The sequence below is a fragment of the Neopelma chrysocephalum genome, unplaced genomic scaffold (assembly GCF_003984885.1).
Source record: "Neopelma chrysocephalum unplaced genomic scaffold, ASM398488v2 Primary Assembly neopelma1_76, whole genome shotgun sequence".
Lineage (NCBI taxonomy): Eukaryota > Metazoa > Chordata > Aves > Passeriformes > Pipridae > Neopelma > Neopelma chrysocephalum.
The window spans coordinates 8,784,824-8,807,316 of record NW_020897737.1 but is presented as its reverse complement, the minus strand read 5'-3'; the positions used below and the strand labels follow the sequence as shown (position 1 = coordinate 8,807,316).

General features: G+C 37.1%; 1 protein-coding gene across 2 annotated transcripts in view; it reads left to right on the top strand.

Moving 5' to 3' along the window:
* Positions 1–22,493, top strand: part of DMD (dystrophin) — a 1,013,774-nt gene that overhangs the window by 67,330 nt on the left and 923,951 nt on the right. Inside the window, exon 1 of one of the 2 annotated variants that reach the window (XM_027688937.1) lies at positions 10,413–10,581. The exons of the other annotated variant lie outside the window; for it this stretch is intronic. Coding sequence (XP_027544738.1) covers positions 10,521–10,581 — 61 coding nt within the window. The 5' untranslated portion in view covers positions 10,413–10,520. Of the gene's footprint in view, positions 1–10,412; positions 10,582–22,493 lie in introns of those variants that run through there. 2 annotated transcript variants of the gene reach the window in all.

Sequence of the window (22,493 nt, the reverse complement as noted above, 5' to 3'; positions counted from 1 at the left end):
TAAGAACTTGGTTTATTTAAATGCTTTCAAAAATTTTGGCTAGGCTCAATAATGCTAAAAATTCAAGGAAATGAATCATATAGTAGGTCTAGTAAAGACATGATTGATACTTTCTATAAGAAATGCTTCTAAATGAGGCTCTCAGTCATTTATATTCAAAGGATAGATTCTTAACTGGAAAAGGTGGTCATCCTGTGTTCTGTTAGGAACAGAAATGGCTTGATTTTTAAATGTTAATTAACAATAAAATCTTAATTTTTCATGAGAGCTGTAAAATAAATTGAACTAGAAGAAGCTTACACAGAAAATGAGACTTATCAGTTAATTTTATTGTCTAAGATTTGGCATCTTGGCTGATACAAGTGAGTCTAACAATTTTGCTTTTGCTTTTGATTTTGTCAGGGTTAGCCTGTAGAAATTACAGCAGCATTGTGTGGCATGGGCTGCTCTGTGCCAGATGGACTTCAGAGAGATAATGGAAGCAATATTGTTCCCAGCTTGGCGAGTGTTGCGTGGGCTAAGCTGCCCAGCTGCATATCATGGGCTTCTGTGGAAGATATTGGAGCAGGAATCTTGTGCTTTGTAGGGTTCATGGGCTGTTGTGAGAGAAGGGAAAATAATTTCCTTCTCCACCCTTGCACAGCAACTTTCCGTAAGGTACAGATAACCATGCTGCGGGCTGTGGCTGCCTCTTTATGGTGTTTTGTTACTCTTTCATGGTTGTGCAGCAATTCTACTGTATTCTCAAATCAGAACAGTTTAAGTCATCCAGAGTGAGGGATTGTTTGGAAAAAAAGCACCACAGAATAGAAGAAGCTGGTTAATAGAAAGATGAATAGTGGCAGGAATGGATGCTTTCCCGCAGGCTCTCCAAATGTAACTGTGATGAGATTGCTGGTAGCAGCAGCCCAGTTACTGAAGGACTCCCTGTGCTAAAATGACATTTGAAATGAGTGGGGGTCATGGCTTTTCCTTCTGACATATCCGTGACTGCATCTGCATAACAACTCAGCCAGTCTGGAGATCCCGTATAAAGAAAACGACTATAGAGGGGAATGGTGGGGGGAAGTTGGTTTTAGGCACGGCATTATGAATTTAGTGGTGACAAAATACAGGAAAAGTCGGAGGGCAGAGTAATACCTATGACCCTGGAGTCAGTCTTAGAGTTTCTTATGGTTAGATTCTTTTTATTGGAGTTGTTTTGTTGTTGCCTGACTATGTACTGTTCCTTGTCAAAGATCACCTGCAGTGCCAGGGATCATCTAGTGTGAAGTGATATATCAGCCTAGGGAGACTATAGTTGTACTTCCAGTGGAAGATTGCCCTGTGTATGTAGAAATATCAGATTGCCAGCTCTACACCACATGTATTCTCAGCTGGTTACAGTGTTTTGGATCATCAGTAATTGAAAATATGTGACTGCTACAGAAATAGGAAATCAAGGGAATCACAGTATCAGGCTTACCTGGGAACACTTCAACCTTTGAAAATAGACCTGATCTTCACCACCTTGAGGATTTCCATATATCCTAAGTTCTTCCAAAATCAGTGTTGTTTTGTCCATTTCTAGTGCCAGAATATAACCAATACATAGATAACAAAAGAGCCCCACATCCCACACAAAATTATTGTCTGAAATCTGCTGAACTTGTCCTCTTTATTCGTGGAGGAGAGAAATTACTGTTGGGTTAATGTACTGAGAATTCAGATGTTCTGGTTCATAGATATAATCTGATTGTTTCTGGTGGAGGGTTTTGGTTTTTGGGTTTTTTTTTTGTATTGGCAAATGTCTTTATATTTATTAATGCTGTTTTCTGGCAGATTAGAAAACAGAGACCATTCTTTTTCCTTTGCACCATTCACGAGCTGAAAACTGTTAAAACCAGATATCTGTGCACTTCAAAATTTCTGCCAGTGAGTCTGGTAGGCCATGACTGTTTCTTCTAAACCTGTCCCTTAGGGTACAGATTTTAAATGATAATTGGTTTTGGCTCTGTATCGATACATTCTGTAACAATACCTGGCACACTTGGAAATATCTTATTAGAGGTACTTTTTCACTTGATACTTATTTTAATTGAAAGGTAGTGATACTTTAAGGCACCTTTTTTATATGGTAGTGAGCATATAGTTTAAATTGTGAAAGATAAATTTTACAATGTTTTTTAAAAATTGCCCTAAGTTTCTGAAGGATTTTGTGAATCCCCTTAAAACCTTCAGTATGTTCAAATTTTTATATTAATCATGTGATTAGACTGAAATTATTATGGTTCTTTTAATGCTTGTTCCTTCTATGAGCTCTGAATTGATGTAAAATACATGTGAAGTGTTACAAGTTACCTTAGCAGGAACCACGAGATTGCCTTTCTCCTAAACTCTGAAAGTAAAGTCTTGTTAGTAGTTTGCTATCACTTTCATCCTTGCGACTTCATGTCTTGGTGAGATGTGATGACTCATGGATATTATAGTTGTCAGTTCAGTATTAGAGCAGAACAGCTTCAAAAATGTCCTATTAACCTGTCTCATAACCCAGTGCCAAAACACTTTCATCATCTAGTCTATTCCAACATGTTAATACAGTTAAAGATTTATCATTTTATTACTCAGCGCACAAAAGTCAAATTACTTCCTTGGTGTCAAAATTAATTTCCCAGAAATCATTACCCAGATCACCTCTTCCCATTTCTGTTCCTCCTACTAACAGGAGTTTCTAACCAGCCAGATTTTGGAAGGGTCTTGTTCCTTTTTTACTGAAATATGTACAATTGCCACTAGCCTTTCTCTGGTCAATAATGTATGTTTTATTTTAATGGCATATTAAAAGTTTATTGGTTTCCCATGGGTGTCTTCTGGGGAATTATTTTAATGTGATTCTATGATTCTATATTATAATCTTAACAAGAAGTAGAGCTAGTCTTTCTTCTTCCTGTAGGCAAATGAATATAAAAGTTAGAGAAGTTACTCATTTGTTCATTTTAATGCTCAGTTGTCAACAAAAAATTAAAAAGCCATGTGGTGAGGCATAAAGATATATCCGTTTGTAACTGCTCATTGCTATTTCATTTGGAATAAAGACAGACCAGTTTTATTACAGCTACTAATTAAAAAATAGGCATGAATGTAGAACAGAGATAAGTAATAAGATGACCCAGAAGGTGATTAGATTTAAAGGTGACCTTAAATTGTCAGGTAGCATAGGCAGCTGTTTTATTTGTATACCAATTCACTTTTGTCTTCTCCCTTTGCCCCTAAACACTGGGTAATTAAGAACATGAATATAGAAGAAATTTCAATAATGATTTAATAAACTTAGTATTGCTTATAAGCTACTGTGCCTCTAGTTTATGAGATTGAATTGCATTACTAAAATAATGTAGCATACATGGATACTATAAAAGCAGAAATAGTTAACTATATGTATTGCATAATGGTTCACTGTTTTACAAACATACCATGTGGAATGTTGATATTTTTCTTATTTAAGAAGTAGTGTTTCCAAATACTTATATTTTTCCTTTTTCTTTTTTTTTTTTAAGGCAGTTGAATCACATTAAAATGCATACATTAATATGAATAGGAATTCTTTTCTTTATAGTATATAGGATATATATTTTATGAAATGGCATGAATTAAGGAATTCAGATTGGGAAAATCCCCTAAAAGAGAACTCAGATAAGAATTTGGATATAACAATGGTCAGATTGTAACTAATTTATCTTACAAAAAGTTATTGCAATTTATATTTTGTTCATTTCTCAATAGAACAGAGCTAAGGATTTCTGGAACTTTATTTGAAAACTGAGATGGGGGGCTCTACTTTGTGGAGACTTTCTGGTAGCTCACCTGGCTTCACTTCCCAGCTTTTCCTCATCTGAACCATGGTCTCATCCCTTTGCCTTGTCTAGCCAATCAGGACCATTTTCTCTTAGGAAAAATCCAAATATTTTCTCAGCCAGAGTGAGAGACAGACAGGCTCTCTTGCACAAAGCTGAAGAATCTCATGAGGGAGAGATTTGGCTGAGGTTCAGGTGCCTGCTTAGAAGAATTTGTAGGATGGTCTTGAAGGCCCTGTCCTTGAGCGCAGAATTATCTTTTCTTAATAGAAATGCTGTCAAAACCAGGTAGCCCTAGAGCATTTCTGTAAGTGAGTAAATCATCATGTTCTGACATGCAAACATCAAAACTGTGGACTTAGGTTTCTAATTAGCTCTAGACAGGGATCACAGTGAATCAGCAATTAAACACAAGCTGTCAGCGCAGTCCTGTTGGTTGAAAGTGTAATCCCCGTGTGTACAGACGGGGAAATTGTCAGAAGAGGCTGGGAGATGACTGCTGCTGTGAATAACAAGGATGAGGGAAATCACCCATCAGCTGCTCTGCCAGTACATCTCGTCCAGGTCACTGCTGAGGCTGGCACAGAACACACGCTGCCTGTCAGGTTTCCAAGGGATGTTAGGGAAGGCAAGCAGCAAAATAATGAACTGAAGAAACTGCTTCAGATGAGGTCTTTTGTTTCAGTGTAGGAGAAGGTCTGCATAGTTCATACAACACAGAGGGGAATTCTGGACAATAACTGGATTTTCCCCTTAAAGATATTATTTTATAATTTAGCAACAAAGATAATTAACCACTGAAAAAAACGATGAAGAGATGTTTTAAATTTTTCACTTTTCAGTGTTTTCAATTTGATAACTTTTTTCTGAATGTTACATTTTAGCCAAGTATGAATTATTTGGCTCACTTTATGGACAAGTAGATGAAACCTAATGACCTGTGTGCAGTCCACTTAATGAGTGAATTACATAATTATACCAACAGTTGAATGTTGGTTCTCTTCTAAAGAGCTATTAAAGTTTTGGATAGAAGGTGGGAGCCCACCTTCTCATCCTTGTTTCATTCCTCTTTGAGGTGACTTTAATTTCTAATATTTACTGTAATACAGCTCTTTGTGCTGTTGGCTGGAGAATATTACCAAATTATTGTCAGTTTCTAATTCCTTTTCTTATGTTGACAAGTACACTTTCACCTTGGTTGATTGTATGGCACTTCCCATTTTTATGGTGTTATTTGAAAAACAGTACCAGTCAAAGTAACACTTTCTAGACTGTTTGACTACTTCAGGCTGATCACTTTTGCTAGCTTCTAAAACATCCAAACCATGTTGCAGAACATGGTGATGGAGAAAGATTTATTTTTATTTTTATGCCCTCCCTTTCCCCTGATGACAAAAAGTCTTCCCAATCCAGTGCCAGCACTCTCTGAGAAAAAGTAGCACTTTGGAGATCAGGTTTTAAGTTGAAAGTCTGCATCTGCTCCATAAAGAGTTGTTAGTATTCAATGATTTTCTTGCAGTTTGTGACTGTCCCAAAGTGTGCCTCCATCTGGCACTGCAGGAGTCAGGCCGTGCTTTACTTGTCACTTTTCTGTAGCAGCAGGCACTGCTGTGATGTTGGCTCTGGATAGAAAATGAGGGTTTCTCCCCACAGATCCCTCAGCTGCAGTCCTTGTGATGGAAGGAGTGACAGCTGTTATGACAAAAAAGAGATTTGTAAGACATGAGGTAGGACACAAGTGGGAGTTGGTGGCTGATGGGGAAGGAAAAGTGGATTGGACAAAGGAGATGGTGATCACCAAAGCACAGCCCTTCCTTTCCAGGAAAGCAGGATCCTGCAGAGAAAACATAGGCATAAGAATTGCTGTCCACTTCACTTTTGACATAACTCAACTTTTTCGTATCTTAGTACGTCCTGCCTAATTCAATGTAACCATTACAACAAATATCTATCAGTGGTTTAAATCTCAATTAACGGAAAAGGACAGTTACTATAAAAGAGAAAATCAGAACAAGACAATGTTACAATAAACATCAGTCACTGTCAGGGATGCCTGGAGTAGGTGGTTGTATTGTATTAGCCACACAAGGAGCAGCTGAGGTCACTTGGTTTGTTCAGCCTGGAGAAGAGGAGACTGAGGGGAGACTTCACTGCAGTTATAACTTCCTCGTGAGGGGAAGAGGAGGGGCAGGTACTGATCTCTGTGGTGACCAGTGACAGGACCTGGGGGAATGGCCTGAAGCTGAGTCAGGGGAGGTTCAGGTTGGATATTAGGAGAAAGTTCTTCACCCAGAGGGTGCTGGAATTTGGGCACTGGAACAGGCTCCCCAGGGAAGTGGTCACTTGACAGAGTTCAAGAAGTGTTTGAACCACACTCTCAGGCACATGGTGTGATTCTTGGGGTGTTCCTGTGCAGGGGCAGGAGTTTGACTCGATGATCCTTGTGGGTCCCTTCCAACTCAGTATATTTATGATTCTATGGTTGCCATCTAATGTCTGTTCTGCACATTCTGGCAGGTGGTGGCACATTTGGGTAGTCCCAGTGGAGGGAAGAGTGATGACTTCTGTCAGTTCCCTGAAACAAGAAGGTGGTTGTTACCTCTGACCCTGAGGTAGCAAGGGAAGAAAGGAAATATGGGAAGAAATGTTGTGAGACACGAGAGAAGACTATACGTGTAGAAGTGGAGGCTGTAACTTGTGTTCATATTATCTACTTATTAATTTCTTTATCAGGAAAGCCAACGGGCAGTCAGAGGAGTGAGGTATGTGCATTGCCTGGCTGTACATTACCTCAGGTTGGAAAAATCACTTATGCACCAGAAAAAGGACTGTAAATTAAACACAAATCTATTATCTCTCTTAATTGGCTCTTTTAGAAAAAAGGATGATGTTATTCAGCAACAAATACTGAAAGAATGATTTACTTATGAAGAAATATTTCCTTTTATTTTAGTTTAGGTCTTTAGTTTAGTTTAGTTAGGCCTGTAAAGGAGTCAGACAGTGTGACCAGGTCTAGGTCTTATGTATTTGTTTGGTTTACACCTAGTGCTAGTTTTGACAGCTATTACCTCCAAGATACTCAGCGCCAGCTGTTTTGTTGAAATAAAACTTACTTCCTAGTTTTTCAGCACCACGCAGCAATCTCAGTTTTCCCGAGTTAGCTTAAGTAGTAGTTTTGGATTTTTTTATTTGATGAAACTTATGAAGGTGCTACCAACTATATATACATGGACCAATGCAGTTTCTTATTCCTTCATTATTGCAGTATCTTTCTCTGAAAGTAAGAGTGTGTGCTAAGTGGAGTTTTTGTGTGATTTAGGAGACTGAGAAGGAAAAAGATGGAGGATAAGTTAGTAATATGAGTATTCCAGGATTACATAGAAACATCATGCTTAAATCCATGTAGATTGTAAAAAGCATAAGGCTGTGTATAATATTTAAATAATCTTTTCCCCTTTCCATCCCGGTTTGCTGTCTTAAATTATAAGGGAAAAATGGTGTGGCACTATTTACCTGAATACTTTTTACCTACATTTCATATGAATTAGATGTAGGTTAATGATTTGACTGTAAACATAATAATCTACAAAGTTCCTCAGCTTTATCTCTTTGTATTTCTGATAAAGCTGTAGTTGGGAATAAAAGTCATTGTTTTAATGGCTGCTCAGTCATTTACATAAGACACTACAACCAAATTCTACCATTTATATTATTCAAATTATCCTTGATAATACTGAACAGATTAAATGGACTTTAGGATTTATTTTTTAAATGGAAGCAGATGTAAAGTCAGTGAACGTGCATGTACATGCAAATATTAATACTCTATAAAGTCAGCAGTTCATACTTTTAAATGTTAGATGCATGCTGAATATCCTATGTTACATTTTATTACATCATTTAGAGAAAGAAATTGCTAGAATATAGCCAAGATTACTTCCTGCCATTACATGTTCTATGGCTTTTTGGCAGGAGTTAGGGTGTTAACCTCAACTGCCTGGCAAAGAATCCTTCTGTTATAACTATACTGTCTGTTTAAATTTTCCCCATAGGATTTTACCCAAGTTTCTCATCTCTTTGTAAAATTATAACATTAGTACCCCAGAACGAAGTTCAGTCCCAACGTAATCTACATTGTAGTGGTGGGCGAGAGATCTATTTATCAGATTGCTTTGAAGAATTTGTGATTGAGAATGCTGTTTAAATATAAGCTGTTGGTACCAAAAATAAATCAGTAATTAGAACTGACGTGAGTGAGGCAAAGCCATGTGAAATTCGAAATTTAATTTGATACATGAATATTTTAAGGGAAATATGAACATGTACTTACTTTGGACGGCATTAGCTCTGGGCAGCAATTTGTTGTTGTGGTAAAGGAAATGAAGGGTTTATAAGAATCTGTCAAGACCATTTTTGCTTAAAATATCCCTGCACTTTCTACTGTACATCAGTGAAGAGCATGATATAGGTTGTTTCATACAAAGCTGTATATTGAAGTTGACCCCATAATTTTCCTGGAACAAGATTAAGGGGAGTTATATTTTATTTATGTGTGAAAACTGTATAATAATTTTATAGAAAATTTCCATCCTTTGTGCTGGATATTTCAAGCTGACAAGGATGCAGAGGAAGAACTGAGATAGCCCCACAGTAACTCCAAAGGAGGCTTTGTGGGCTGCTGTTGGCGCGACAGCTTCCCAGTCCTTCCCCTAAATGCATCAACTGCTTCTGTGCCAGCCGTGCAGAATGGTACTTATTCATCTGATCTACTGTGGGGTATTTTGCCTGCATTATCTAAAAATGTATTTAGCATGTGCCAGAACTCCATTGATTGCATTATAGTGTGTTTTGGGGGGTGGGGAAGTAATTTCAGTCACAAACCGAACCTACTTTTCTTTTTCATTTAAATTCCATTATCTGTTCAAATTGGATATTTTGTTTTTATTTTTAGCAGGCAGTTGTGAATGGCAGCTGTTTACTGTGAGAACATCAGGGTTTTTCAGGAATCTTTAAAGAAAGAAAATTAGCTGTTTAATCATAGATCATTTTGTTTGCCAACAGTAGCTATTAGCTTGAGAAACAGTTTTGTGTGGCAACAGGTAAGGAAGCTAAGCTGTTTTTTCAGTCAAGTACTTGTTTGTTTTTTTTTCTGGAGTGAGTTTATAGTAGCATAAGTAGGTGCATTTTGTATGTAACTGGCAAGTTGTTCATTATGTGGTTTTAAAATTATATAATTCCCCTTATCTGTGATTGATTTCATTAATGGCATAGCTTCGAGTAGGCAGAATTGTGCCTGTCTAATATTACATTTCTGTTTTTTTGTGAGTTACTGGATAAAAACGTCTCTTTCTTTGTGGTGGATGCCCCATCCTTGGAAGCATTCAAGGTCAGGCTGGAGGGGGCTCTGAGCAATATGATCTGGTTGAAGATGTTTCTGCTCATTGCCTGGGGATTGGATTAGATGACCTTTAAGGATCCCTTCCAACCTAAAATATTCTGTGATTCTAGCAATGATTCCTACCCATATTAAGGAGCAACACTGCAGGTCTCTATTGCAGGTTGGTTAACCTGTGATCTTCTATCATCTTTCACAGTGCATTCATAGTACTTACAGAGATCTGGATTTGTGATCAGATTGAGATTCAAGATGAAAACACTCCTTTCCTGCCTTTAATACAGATGGTGTTTCTGCCTTTAGGTGGAACAGTTAGTGGTTTTGTGCCTCAGTTCTTCTAACCAAGTGTACATCTTTTCATTATGTTTCTCGTTTCTGCTTTAGCTGCAGGAATTCAGTCTCAGTGCACACAACATAAAATGTATCCAACTCTGTGTGTTAATTGCAGCTTATCATTTTGATGCACTGTAATAGGAAGCACATTGTATCTAGAGTTAAGAGTTGGGGACAGATTACAAGTATGCTCAACACTACACTTCTGTTAAAGCATACAGATCTAGATGCATTCTGTGAGCTGCAGGTAGTAAAAGCTCACTGAGAAAAGTGAGATAGTCGTGTTTAGACTGAGAAGAACAAGGGGTAGTAGTTTGCTTTGACTCACTTATTTCTTAAATTCTTCAGTAATTTTGAAAAGAAGGGTTGTACCAATTCTGTCGTCACATCTGTAGGAATTGTTATACAAGAGGTTTTAAAATACAAGGTACAGTAAGGAGCTCCTGAAACTGTGTTTCAGATTCAGGAGTTATATAGATTTATATATCACAGACACCTAGAAAAGGGAATTTTGCTGTATCAGAAGAAATAATCAGAAGTCAAAATGTCCTGGAATCTAAATGCAGTTGCTAATAGTTGCTTCAGACCTGAAGACACTTGACTTAGCCTACATAAAGTGCTCTGGTGTCTGAGAAGACAAAGTACAGGAGAGCCTGAAGAAATTAATCAAGAGAATGCAAATATGTTTAAAAAGAAGTTAAAGTCCTCTATTTGGGATTTCAGGCAGAAAAGACTTTGGTACTACCCAAATTTTGAAATGGAGGATTGCTTAGCTTCAGATGATAGCTTCTGCAGTGGATCTTATTTCTATGGTGTCACATACAGGATTCTTTTTCCTATACCAGAGACAGCCTCCTCCTGCATATCCCTGGGAAGTTGCCTAGAAGGCCACAGCACAACTCGATTTGGAAAATAGTTCTTACTCTCAAGCTGATGCCAGCCTGTTGCACAGCTGAGTGATGCTGGGGCTCCTCTTGAGGTGTGCAGGAGCAGCCACAGGCAAGCTGGGCTGGAGAGCAGGTACCTGCCATGTGCTGCCTAAAGAGAATTGACACCTGCACCACATCTGCTGGGCAATTGGCCTGACTTGCAGACCGTGTAGTGAGGAAATCAAGATGTTGTAAGAATAATCCATCTTGGAAGAAGCTGTCACTGCCTCCCATGAAATTGCTGTGTGTGCAGCTGCCCGTGATGTATTTTGCTGTGCAAGGGCTATCAGGGTGATCATTCACTTTTGTGCTGACATACCCATATTTGGAAGTCTGCAACATCTCAACTGACGCGGACTTAAAACATCATAGAGTTGTCCAGCTTGAAATGACTGGGCGTCGTTTCCCTTGCTTGTCTTTGCCCTTCCTATACTTTCCTGTTTTTAGAAAAATTTCATATAAAACCAAGGATATTACACTTGAACAGAAGGCAAATTACCATTTTAAGCATTGGATTGGCGCTCTGCCCTGCTATTTTAACCAGGCTTTTAATTGTAGACAAGGTAGTGTAAAGAAAATGTGTAGGTGTGGTGCTTAGGGACCTGGTCTAGTGGTGGACCTGTCAGTGTTAAGTTAATGGTTGGACTCAATGATCTTAAAGGTCTTTTCCAACCTGAATGGTTTTGTGATTCTGTAACATTAGTTGTGTGAGAAGCATTCTGGGTAAGACCTCTGTAAAGATAACCTTTTAGAAAAAAAGCTGTAGAGTAAATTAAAACTGAAAGAATATAAAAATACAATCATGCTATGGTGGAAAAAATCACAAATATTTGAATCCAGGGAAAGAAATGGCAAGATCTGCATGACCTTTTCCTTTGAAAATAATCTTCTTGTTAGTGGGAGCGATTTTTAATCTCCAAAAAGATAGTCAAATCCAGAGTCTAATTCCAAAGAAAGCAAATGCAAGGGTTCAGACACTGCTGCTTACTCTTGAAAATAGGCTTGGCTTTATATAGCTGGCTTTAATGAAACTCTCTCAGCAGGTGTCCTACCATTGTGGCTTAAAAGCTAAACAAATATGTTACCTTTGCTGCTGCAGTCTTTTATTTGTCATGGAAACCAACAGTTGATGTAACACAAGCTAAGTAACTATTTGGTAAATGTTTCAGTTTACATGCCCTGTATATACTGATTACAAAATGCGATTGTTTTCTGAAGGATGACTTTATCATAAAGCTGTTGGTACAGCACATACAATTTGTCTTGGTCATCTGATACAAGCAAACATGCATTTTGACCTATCTTTCCACATGCAGCTTAATAATAGTGCTTTGTGCTCCGGTGAAAATCAGCATTTTCAGGTGAAAACCTGATGAAAAGTTTTGTTTGCTGTTTACATTTATATTAAAAATATGGGAGGTGAATCCTGGGAACCAATGTAGCACTGTCTCCTGAAATTGTCATAATTTCCAGTTTCTTGTGCAGCAGAAGCCAAAATGACACTATCTGTGCAAATCATGACCAATATTTTTTTTTGCAGAGAAATGAATTAAGCTGCTTTTCTGCAGTGCTTCTTGTCGGTAACATTGCAGTTGACAGTGCTAGTTAGAATTAAAAATAAAAAACCCTGCCACTTCAAGATGATTGGCATTCTTAACGGTAAACATTTAAGGGGCTTTTTAAATCCAAAAGCAGTTGTTGTTGCATAGAAAGAAATTTCTTCTGCAGAGAATAATGGCTTATATGAATGTCAGTTCAAGAAGAGAAGACTTTTACACAATGGAAGTGACTCCTTTTAGCAAAAATACATTTACACAGAGGAATTAAGAGCTTTGACTTTCCTGACTAGCGTGGTAGTAATTTACTGTCAAACAGACGTATTTGTAGAGAAAATGTGTGCAAAATAATGGCCAGTGATTTTTATTTTTTAAATTTATAAAACTGGAACATACATTACCTACTTAAAGGGATTCTCATTCTTTGATATTGTTCTTCCTTGAAAATTACCACATAAATTATCACTAAGTAATTGACATACCTTCAGGTAAGGCATCGAGACTTCTGCTTAAAAATCAAATACTTTCTGTCTGGAAATGAATATGAGTATTGAAAATCAAGGGAAATTAATTTTCTGAGCTATAATGAATATTGTTGAAAACTCCACACGGAGCTGATGTCATGATCTTATTTCCCACACGCATATTGGCAGCACATGAGTAAATTTTTGAGTAAGTATACTGCTAGGTAGTCTAGTAGGCTGACCCTATGAAATAAAATGGAGTGTTTAAAAAAACTTATTTATCATGTAAAAGCTTTTAAAATGTGGCCTTTCCAACTGACGAGTCCATAACTCTAAGAGACCTTCAATAGGCCTTCAATTGCAAGATAGGACAGTACTAGTACTATAGACCATCAGTTATTTAGGTCACTTTAGCACTGGTTATGCTTTTAATGAGTTTCCTCAGCTGGACTCCTGTAGTCTTAAAAAAACTATATTCAATATAAGCAAGGTTTCTGCAGTATGTTTTAGATATATTTTCATAAATGCATTTTCTTGGGGTTTGGGGTTGGATTTTAGCATTTATCCTTCCTCTTCAGTTTAAAACTTAATTAACAAAATTCTTAAAAACAAAAACTGTTTTTCTTTGAAGACACCCAGTTAAAAGTGCAAACTGAAGTTACTTTGACACTATTCTTTCTCTTTCCATCTTGCTGGTAGCTTTTCACATTTGATTATTTCAGTACATGATGCTTATTTAAATTACATAGTTGGTTTTATAGATAATCTTCAAGTTTTTTAGCGGCCTTATTTGGAGTCACTGGTAGAGCAATGAAATGAGAAATATATGCCACATATTATGGAATAATGTCATAATTTTTCCTCACTGCTGCGATTTTTTGATGTGTTAAAACAACCACAGTGAGAATAGGCAAGCTAGTTGAGTTGATAAAATGATGGAGAAGGTATTCAAACAGCAATTGTGCGCTGACCAAATCTGTTGCTCAATCTGGCAGTGTTTATTCTGGTTTCCCTGCTGACAGCAGCTTCTCCATTTCCTGTGCATCTTCTCACTTTGGAAATTGATGCTTATACAAAAGGTTTGGAAACTGTGTTGTGTTTTTTTACTGCTGTATTAGGTACAGACTATATAGTCCCCTTTAAAGTTTTTTCATATTCAAGAGAACAATTTAAACTCAGTTGGAGAAGAGATCGAGCACCAGGATTAATATGGGAATGTCACAAGTGACAAGCCTTCCCTAATGAATTGCTCCAAAAGAAAAGTACCACCTGTGTGACATTACTCCAGACTTAGTTAATTACCCTGTATCACTTCTGACAACTGCAGAAAAAACAGAGACTGATGTTTCTGACCTCTAATTTGAAGAGATCTTTCCATCTTGATGTTGTTTTAATCAAATAGCCCAAGGTCTCAGCTGCCAGTCAGAAGGATTGCATTTTGCATGACAGCTCCAGATCCTCTTTGTCAGTATTGTATTGCTTTCTCTTCCATTATAAAGTGCTACAATATTAGTCTTTCTTTTTATATTATCTCTTCAAAGAGATTATTTTTGTTCCTTGTAGAGTTGTAAAATAAATGCAAAACTACTCCTTTTCCTCCCAAAACTTCTGCATTCATGAGAGCCATAAGGAAATAGAGAATTACCTGGAATACAGCCCTAATTGCTTGATATTTTACCTAGTTTGTGAACAAAATCATTTCTAATCACAACTTTAACCTTGTTTTTCCCCTTAGATCTATTTACTACTATTTGAAGTTCTTTTTTTACATACTTGAAAAATATCTCTCACTCTGGAATATTTCATATAAAAGTATAAATGTTCTCTGATTAACTGAATAATTAATTGTGTCTAACTGTGTTTGAAATCATTGGAAAAGAATGTGTGTATCTATATGGCAACTTCTGTAACATCTCTCCCTAACGGGAAAATTCAAGAAAATCTATAGTTGAGGAGTTGAGGTTAAATTATGAAGGTACTCCAAATGTAAGGTCTGTTATGCATTGTGAGACATCTGTTTTTTCTTTTAGAAATGGAAACAAAATTTTCTTGAGCTTGCGATGCTGACAACTAGGAAATGTGACATTTGATGATACTCATGCAACTGTTCATTTTTCCCATTGCTGTTGTGCATTTTGATATAGGGGCACCCTGACATACTGGCTCTCATTCCCATATAATCTCAGTGTTTCCCAAACTTTGGGCAGTCTATTTTTCACTCTGCCTACAAGGCATTGATATCTAAGTTTGACAAATAAGAAGCATAAGAAGCCACAGTGCAGAGCTATCAAATTTAGAAGTATATGTTAAATTTGATTCCCATCTAAAAGACAGCTGTAAGCAATTTTTCAGAGCAATTAGTGCTGTGACTTTGACTGGTTTTAGGGGATAATTTTGTGGTAGATGTGGTGCGGGTACATGTCTTCGTGTGTTATCATCTGTGCTTGTAGTCTTTGCCACTGGGGTTAAATTCATGAAAGTTTGTCACCCTCTCAATAGACTGAAATGGGCCCAAGATATCCCTGGGGGTGATTTTTTGCAGACACTTTACAATGAAGGAACAGTGCAGTTTGGGGCATCAGGAGATCTGGAATCTGGAATCTGTGCCTGACCTTGCTTCTCTCTCTGATTTTTGCTGTGCTTCCACACTCCACCCTCAAGCCCCTCCTGGTGGTCTGCTTTCACACCCAACAGCTCACCAGTTGAGTTCAGCTCTCTAGGTTCTTGGTCTAGGAGATCTAGTTTCTCCTCCTTGGCTTTTCATCAAACATAAATTCAATTAATTTTAATGAAAAATTGTGTGGTTTTATGGGAGGAGGTTTTTTTTTGGGGGGAGGGGAGCTTAGCCTCTTTAGTGAGCCATTGTTCTTCAGTTCTTCACTGGTTCTCATGGTATTTCTTTTATTTTTAGCTCACCTTACAGTACCATTCTTGCCTCTCATTCCACACTACTGAGTGTTTAAGGGATGTGCTGGAAGAGGGAAATAGCAGAAGGACAGGGGCTTTGCTCTCTGTGCTCACCGTAGTAGAAGTCAGTAAAAGTTATGAAAAAGGGAAAAGTGTGTTTCTGACCCCTTCCTGGTGTGCTGACATGTGCATAGTAATGAAATACCAGGTTATTCTAATGACTGCATCTCCTCCCAGTTCAGGTATTTTCTTTTTCTCACTCATCACACAGGGACTAGGATGGATGTGTTCCAATCCATTTCCCTGCAACTCCAGGAGCATATTGAGATGCCTCTCAAAAAAAAATATAGGATGAATATTTTTGATAGGAGAAAATCTTTTCCTTAGTTTGAATCTCCAAGATGGATAAACTATTCTTAACTATAATTTTTAATAGTAGAAGTAAAAACACAAGTATAGAAATTTCAACCTGACCAGACTGTATTTGAAAAAGGGGTAGAATGGAAACCTTGTGACAGTGTGTAAGACCTATTTATAAGTCATTGACAATCTACCCTGTTCAAATTAGTCATAATTTGAAAGTGTTTATAGCTTTGCAAAGGAGAATCTTAATCTCCTTCATAACGACTAATAAATCAAGTGTAACACCATCGGCTTTGAGTCGGGCAACGGAAATGCAGAATTTAAATGGCTTAACTTGGACTCAATATTGTGGCAGAAAGAATTCATATGCTATGACCTTTTTTTAAAATTTTTCTCATATAATAGTCACAGAATCACAGAATATGCTAAGTTGGAGTGGACCCAGAGGATCATCAAGTCCAATTCTTTCCCTGCACAGGACCATCCCCAAGAGTCACACCATGTGCCTGAGAGTATTGTCCAAATGCTTCTTGAACTCTTGTAGGCTGTGACCACTTCCCTGGGGAGTCTGTTCCAGTGCCCAACGTCCAGCACCATCTTATTTGCCCTTTACTGGACACTCTTTAACAACATAACATTTTTCTTATGTTGTGGTGCCCAGAACTGCCACAATATTCCAGGCGATGCCGCCCCAGTGCTGAGCAGAGAGGGACAATCCCCCCCCCTTGCCTGGCTGGAGATGCTTTGCCTGGTGTCCCTGAGGACATGGCTGACCCTCCTGGCTGCCAGGGCACTGCTGACTCATCGTCAACTTTCTGTCAGTCAGGACCCCCCAGTTATTCTGTTACAATTATTCTTAGTTTCACACCAGCTGGAAGGTAAATTTTGTAAGCTGTCCTTTGTGTTGCCTCTGGTTTCAAATTATCACACCCATACTTCTGGTCTTTTTGGTGTTTCACACAAATCTTTATCAACTCTGTGATCATTTCAAGCATGAGAATTGCACTGTCACACGGGATCTTGAAGAGGGTGAATGCAAAAGAGATATTTGGATTGGAGAAGTCTGTTATATCATGCAGAAGGATAGGCAGACAATATTTGTTGGTGTCTTCTATAGTCAAGCTTGTTGATAAATATCAAAACATGAGCTGTAAACAGGTGCTGTGTCAGAAATATTAGAACCACTTTCAACCTTATCTTTCTTTATACTTCATGCACCATTTGACAAGAAATATTTGTATGTGGTCAACCTGCCTCCTTATTTATACAATTAATACAACTGGATGGTGGTAGTAATGCATCATGTTTGTTACCATGCTGCTGATACTATTGTAACCTTTCCAGTATTGTGTGACTTTACTGTGCATCTCTTCTTGCTCTTCAGTTTGTGTTTTCAAGAAATCAACTTTGTGCAGTCTGTTATTATAGTTGGTGTTACTTTTTAGTGAGATAAACTTACTGGAAATATAAGCTCATGAAATCAATAGCCAACAAAAATACGCTATTTAGGTTGGTTTTGTCTTCATTTCTTTCTAAATGTGCTTATTAACATGCAGTGAATGACAATTTTGAGAGAGAATCTTTAGGATGGATTTATTCTGGATAACCAGAGGAAACAGGTACTGGAGCTGTTACTTCTTTTTCTAGTAAAAACTACACAAAGTTGGATTTCAGGTACCTTTCCTCAGATGGCAAAACAATCATTTCTATTTCCTTGACTTCTGTGGCCAGTCCTGGAGAGGCTTCCTGTGGGTTAGGTGGCTCGGTGAAGTGGCTACTCAGCTGTTACTTATTTTTCAGAAAACATTAAAGCGGCTGTTCTTCAAATTAAGGAGTAATGAGGTTCTCCTCCCAACAGCAGGTGTGGAGCTATAATTGGCCATTAGGATGTCGTGTTTTGGTTGGAGACTTTGAGAGGATAACAAAGCTAATTTCTATCAATACTAGTTCTCTTTTATTACAAGTGAGGGAGAACTCCAAACCAGGTCAGGCTGGTCACAGAGGTAGTGGCTTATTTTCCTCAGTGAAACCAATTAACTTTCTTGACTTCAGAACCCATATTTCAGTGTAAAATTCTCAGATGTCTAAAAGCACTTGGAACTTGATTAACACATAAATAAGTTAATTTTGCCCTAGCAGAAAAGAAAAAAAAAAGAACAAAACTTAAAAGCCAGAACTCTGGAGCCTTTTTCCTTTCTTTCAGGAATTTGAAAAACAGACCAAAAAACCAACTAACTTCTTTTTTCCATTATGAGTTATTTGGTTTTAAAGTGCAGTTTTGGACTGCATATAATGTAGGGAGTGACCCTGCAATTCTAGTCCTTAATTAATTTCCAGATATCACTTAGGACATGATTCATGTAATTTCAGATATAAGGGCAGCATCATAAATCCATGGAATAAAAATAATGAAAAAGCTGCTCTCCATAAGGTATAGAGAGGATACTGAACTATAAATACAGATGTCTTTGTGCAATTCAGAACAATGTAATAGTGACTTGCATTAGCACTGTATTTTCTTCATCACAGAGGTGAGGTTTGATTCAATTCTCTGAGCATTACTTTCAAAGTATTATTGTCTGTATCTGAAGAGACATAAGAACCTGCAGTGAGTAGTTATCTCAAAGTCAATTCTATGTCTGGTTTGCTTTTAAAATTTGTGATTTTGGTGGCATTGTTGCTACTGTGGCAGATTGTCCAGTGGTCCTGGCAGAGCCTGTAAATGGCTGGATCCAGGTCTATGCGTGCCACAGCTCACTTCAGCAGGAGGGTTTCTCAAACTCTTCTGAAATTTGGTGGCTACACTGACAACGGGGACTTACTTCATCCCCATTCCTGTCATAGAGCCCAGACTAATGATACTGAATATCTGGGATAGATAACAACTAAATTTAGTCATTAGGTTAAGGGTTTCTTTACTGGATCCAGGATTCAGTTTTAAAGGGGGGAGGAGAAAGCTGAACAAACCCAAACTGAATTACAAGAAGTGCTGAGGATGTTCATTGAGATTTAAGAGGTGATTGTAGATCCCTGTTGTGCTTTAGGAACCAAAGCTTGTCCTTAGTGAGTGGGATCTTCTGTGAGTGTCTTCCTCAGTGTTTTCCATGAGGACTGTTACCCTGGGACAGTCCACAAGGACACAAGTCCTCCATTGGCATGACACAGAGATGTAGGAGTTAGAGCACATAACCGACACTAAATGGTAGAAGAAGCTAATGGATGTTGTGTCTTGAAAACATAATGACTTCTATCAAAGCTTGCTTCTACTAGAGATTTCATTATATGTGCTTAATAGAATATGAACATAGACAACTTGAGCTTCCTGGAAATTATTGGCTACCAGATAGAGTAATTATTAATATAAAGAATATAATGCCATGGAAAAGCCAACACTTTTCATGTGCTGCTTTTATACTAAATCAAAAATCTTTACAAAATGTTAATAATATGTCTAAAAGCTTATAAAATGTTATTTCAAAAGAAGGTGGAATCAAGACACATTTCAGTCCAGTTGTATTTGTGGAGGAAATTAGATGGAATACTTGTATCTGATCTCTGAAACATTTTTTAAATGAGTGCTGTTATCCTTGAAATCTGACATGAGCTGCTTTTTAATTTTTTCTTTTTTTTCCTTTTTTTTTTTTTTAGGAGTTAGTGCTGTATGACTTCATATGGATGAATGCCTTTATTATGACCTCATATCTGATGTTTTACTCTCTTGGAAAGTAATTTTATGGGCCTTTCCCCTATCTTTTTTGGGAGTTAATCCCCTTTCTAATAGAAATTAAGCAGCTTGAATTGTATTCCACCTGGTTGTTTAATTTTATGTTATTTTATTTGTTTAGAAATATCTTTGGAAAACTGAAAATACATTGTTGATATTTAACAATCAGTGCAATTTTTTCCCCGATATAAGCTGATGAGAAGCTGTAGAACAACCTTTTTTCATAGAAAATTTCTAAATTCAACTAATTGCATTGAATATCAGCACTAATTAGGCCTGGGAAAGGAAGCACTTTGGAACAGTGTAAAAAAGAAACCATAATTATTTAGCATGCTCTGATAGAGCCCTGCAAAAGAAAGCTAAGAACCAGAGAGAGGCTGCTATGGTAATACACATGCTAAACATGCATAATTTTAGCAAGTTATAGTCATGAATTACTAGGAAAAAAAGGTTACAGACAGCAAAAGCAATCTGGTTTTCAATGTATTTTTTCCCCACTACTTTTAAATGTTTTGCATGACCTAAGAGATATGAGCATTCTAAATTTTAGTGTAATGAGCAACAGAGGACATCTGTGAAATCTTCCTGCTTGGTTGCTCTTCATTTTCAGAGGTTCACCTTGTGTTTCTCTATAGGGGGATGATACAGGGTGGGCAGGGGAAGCCTGTGGGATTGCAATTTACAGATTTATGAAATGGTGTTAAATTGTGTGTGGAAACTCAGCTCCCCCTAATCCTGGTTAGTCCCACACATAACCCCAGACTTATGAAAAATCATGTTTCCTCCTTGGAAAAGACTTCAGGAAAGAATTTATGAGAACATAGAAAAATATCATTGCAGAAATACAGACTGTATATAGGGACTTCTGTTCTCCCTGAGCCAAACACATGTTTTATTAGAGGACAGTTCTTTAAAAAAATGGACCTTTGTATCAAGGAGGCAGCTCATCTCTGGGCCTGGAGAGAGGTGCCTGTGTAGTTGGTTCAGGTGAGGTGCTCTGGATGCATTTGGGTCCTAGCTAATCTCCAACTTTCTCTTCTGACTTCCTCCTGTTTCCTCCTGTATAGCAGCACTGTTGAAGTGAACAGAGAACATTCCCAGGTTTTTTTAATGATCCTCAGATCTGAGCAGATCTGATCTTACATTTACTTGTACAGGAGAAGTAACACCAAGAGGAGTTAACAATAAATCTGGGCCTTTTTTGCTGTTGAGCCTTTTTTTCTTTCTTTTTTTTTCCTGTGTCTGGATTCCTGAAGGCACTCAGAGCTTGAGAGCAGCTGAGAGCTCTCAGAATGGTGTGATCTTTATGTATTTGCTAAGGAACCCCTAAACTCTGCACAAAAAAAAAATTTAGTGTAATTTCAAACACTGTTAAGAAATTAAACATGTCTAGAGACTTACCCTAATTGGTTCCCTGAATTATAATCATTAAGTGGGAAGAAACTTGTTAGGAATTTAAATCTTGTGAGTCCAAAAAAGTATGTTTTTCAAAGATATATCAGTGACATTAAAATTTTTTATATTTTATATTTATTTATATTTTTAATATTTTAAATGGTTCATTCAACTTTAGCTGCAAATTTCTGTTTGGAAATTTATCTCAACTCTAAATTCTATTAAATAAACTGGTTCATAAGTATCTATTGCAATTATATGAAGACAGTTTAGCACTAATTCTTACCTTTTTATGCTAATAATGATCTCTGTAAGGAAAACAGACTGAATAGGCACAGAAATTTAACTCCCTTCAGATCCTTGAAGCTGAAGGACATAATTCTGAGAGATGTAATAGATGCTGATGGGAAAGATAAACCTGCTCAATAAATTAGGAGTTTTCAGAGATGCCCAAACCAAGATTTTATTCTAAGCATTTTCCTTTCAATATTTGTTCTATAAGTAAACTTAGATTACTTCAGGAAAATGACTGGTTTATTTTTATGTATGTAGTTTGTTAGAATAGTTGCTTCCCATGCAAAGACTTCTTTAATAAAATAACATACTCCAGCCAAAAAACTCCCATACACGACTTTTAATTATATATCTGGAATGTGTATTAGCTAGCCTGTTTTAAATAATACTGAAAGCCTTCAGTCCTAACAGCACAGGTGGCTGAGTAGCTACATAATTCTCAGTCTTTTTTATTTTAAATAAAGGTGTCATTTGTTTATTGATGATGCAGTGCATAAGTTATACTGCTGCATTATATTTATACATATTTGTTGCCGTAAATCAGTGCAGCAAATTAATCACCAAAATAGTTCTTAATATTTGAAGATATTGTATGACAGGTTTTGACATGGGGAGCCAAATTCTATTGTTCCTCTGTACAGGCATGAGCTGAATTTATTCACTTAGTTTCACTAAGATGGTTTCAGATGTATTGCAAACAAAGTTAGACAAAATAAAACCACAGTAAATTCTGTATCCACTTTAAAAATGAAGTTTATAAAGGCTGAATTAATGGGATTGCTTTATGTTTGGGAAAAGTAGCTATTTAGTGAGTGACTAGTTAAAAGGTTACTATTTTTGGCACTGTTAAATTGTGTACGTCTGCTTAAAATGCTGTACTTAGCTTTTGGAGGCCTTTGTTTATGAGCAGACTACAACATTTTTCAACACAGTCATCATCCACAATTATTCAAATTTCAGTGAATAATTATTAACAGACTGAAGATTTGCAAATATTTCTAGTTCTCAATTCATATTTTGAAATTACGAGTACTAATTCCTCATTTCAAAATAAATTTTCAATTAGCCAGCATTAGTATCTATTTCCAATTATGTTTTTATTCCTACATTTTAGGCTGTAGAATTCAGTTGGAGTTTTTCACACACAGAATATACTAAATTGAGTGTTTTACCTTACTCCATCAGGAACATTTGCAAAATTAAAGCTTGAGTGCCTAAATATTAATAGTACGAATAGTTCATCAAATTGGTGTTTTGAAATGGAGTGACTATTGACAGCACTTGTTTTAGTATGGCTGAC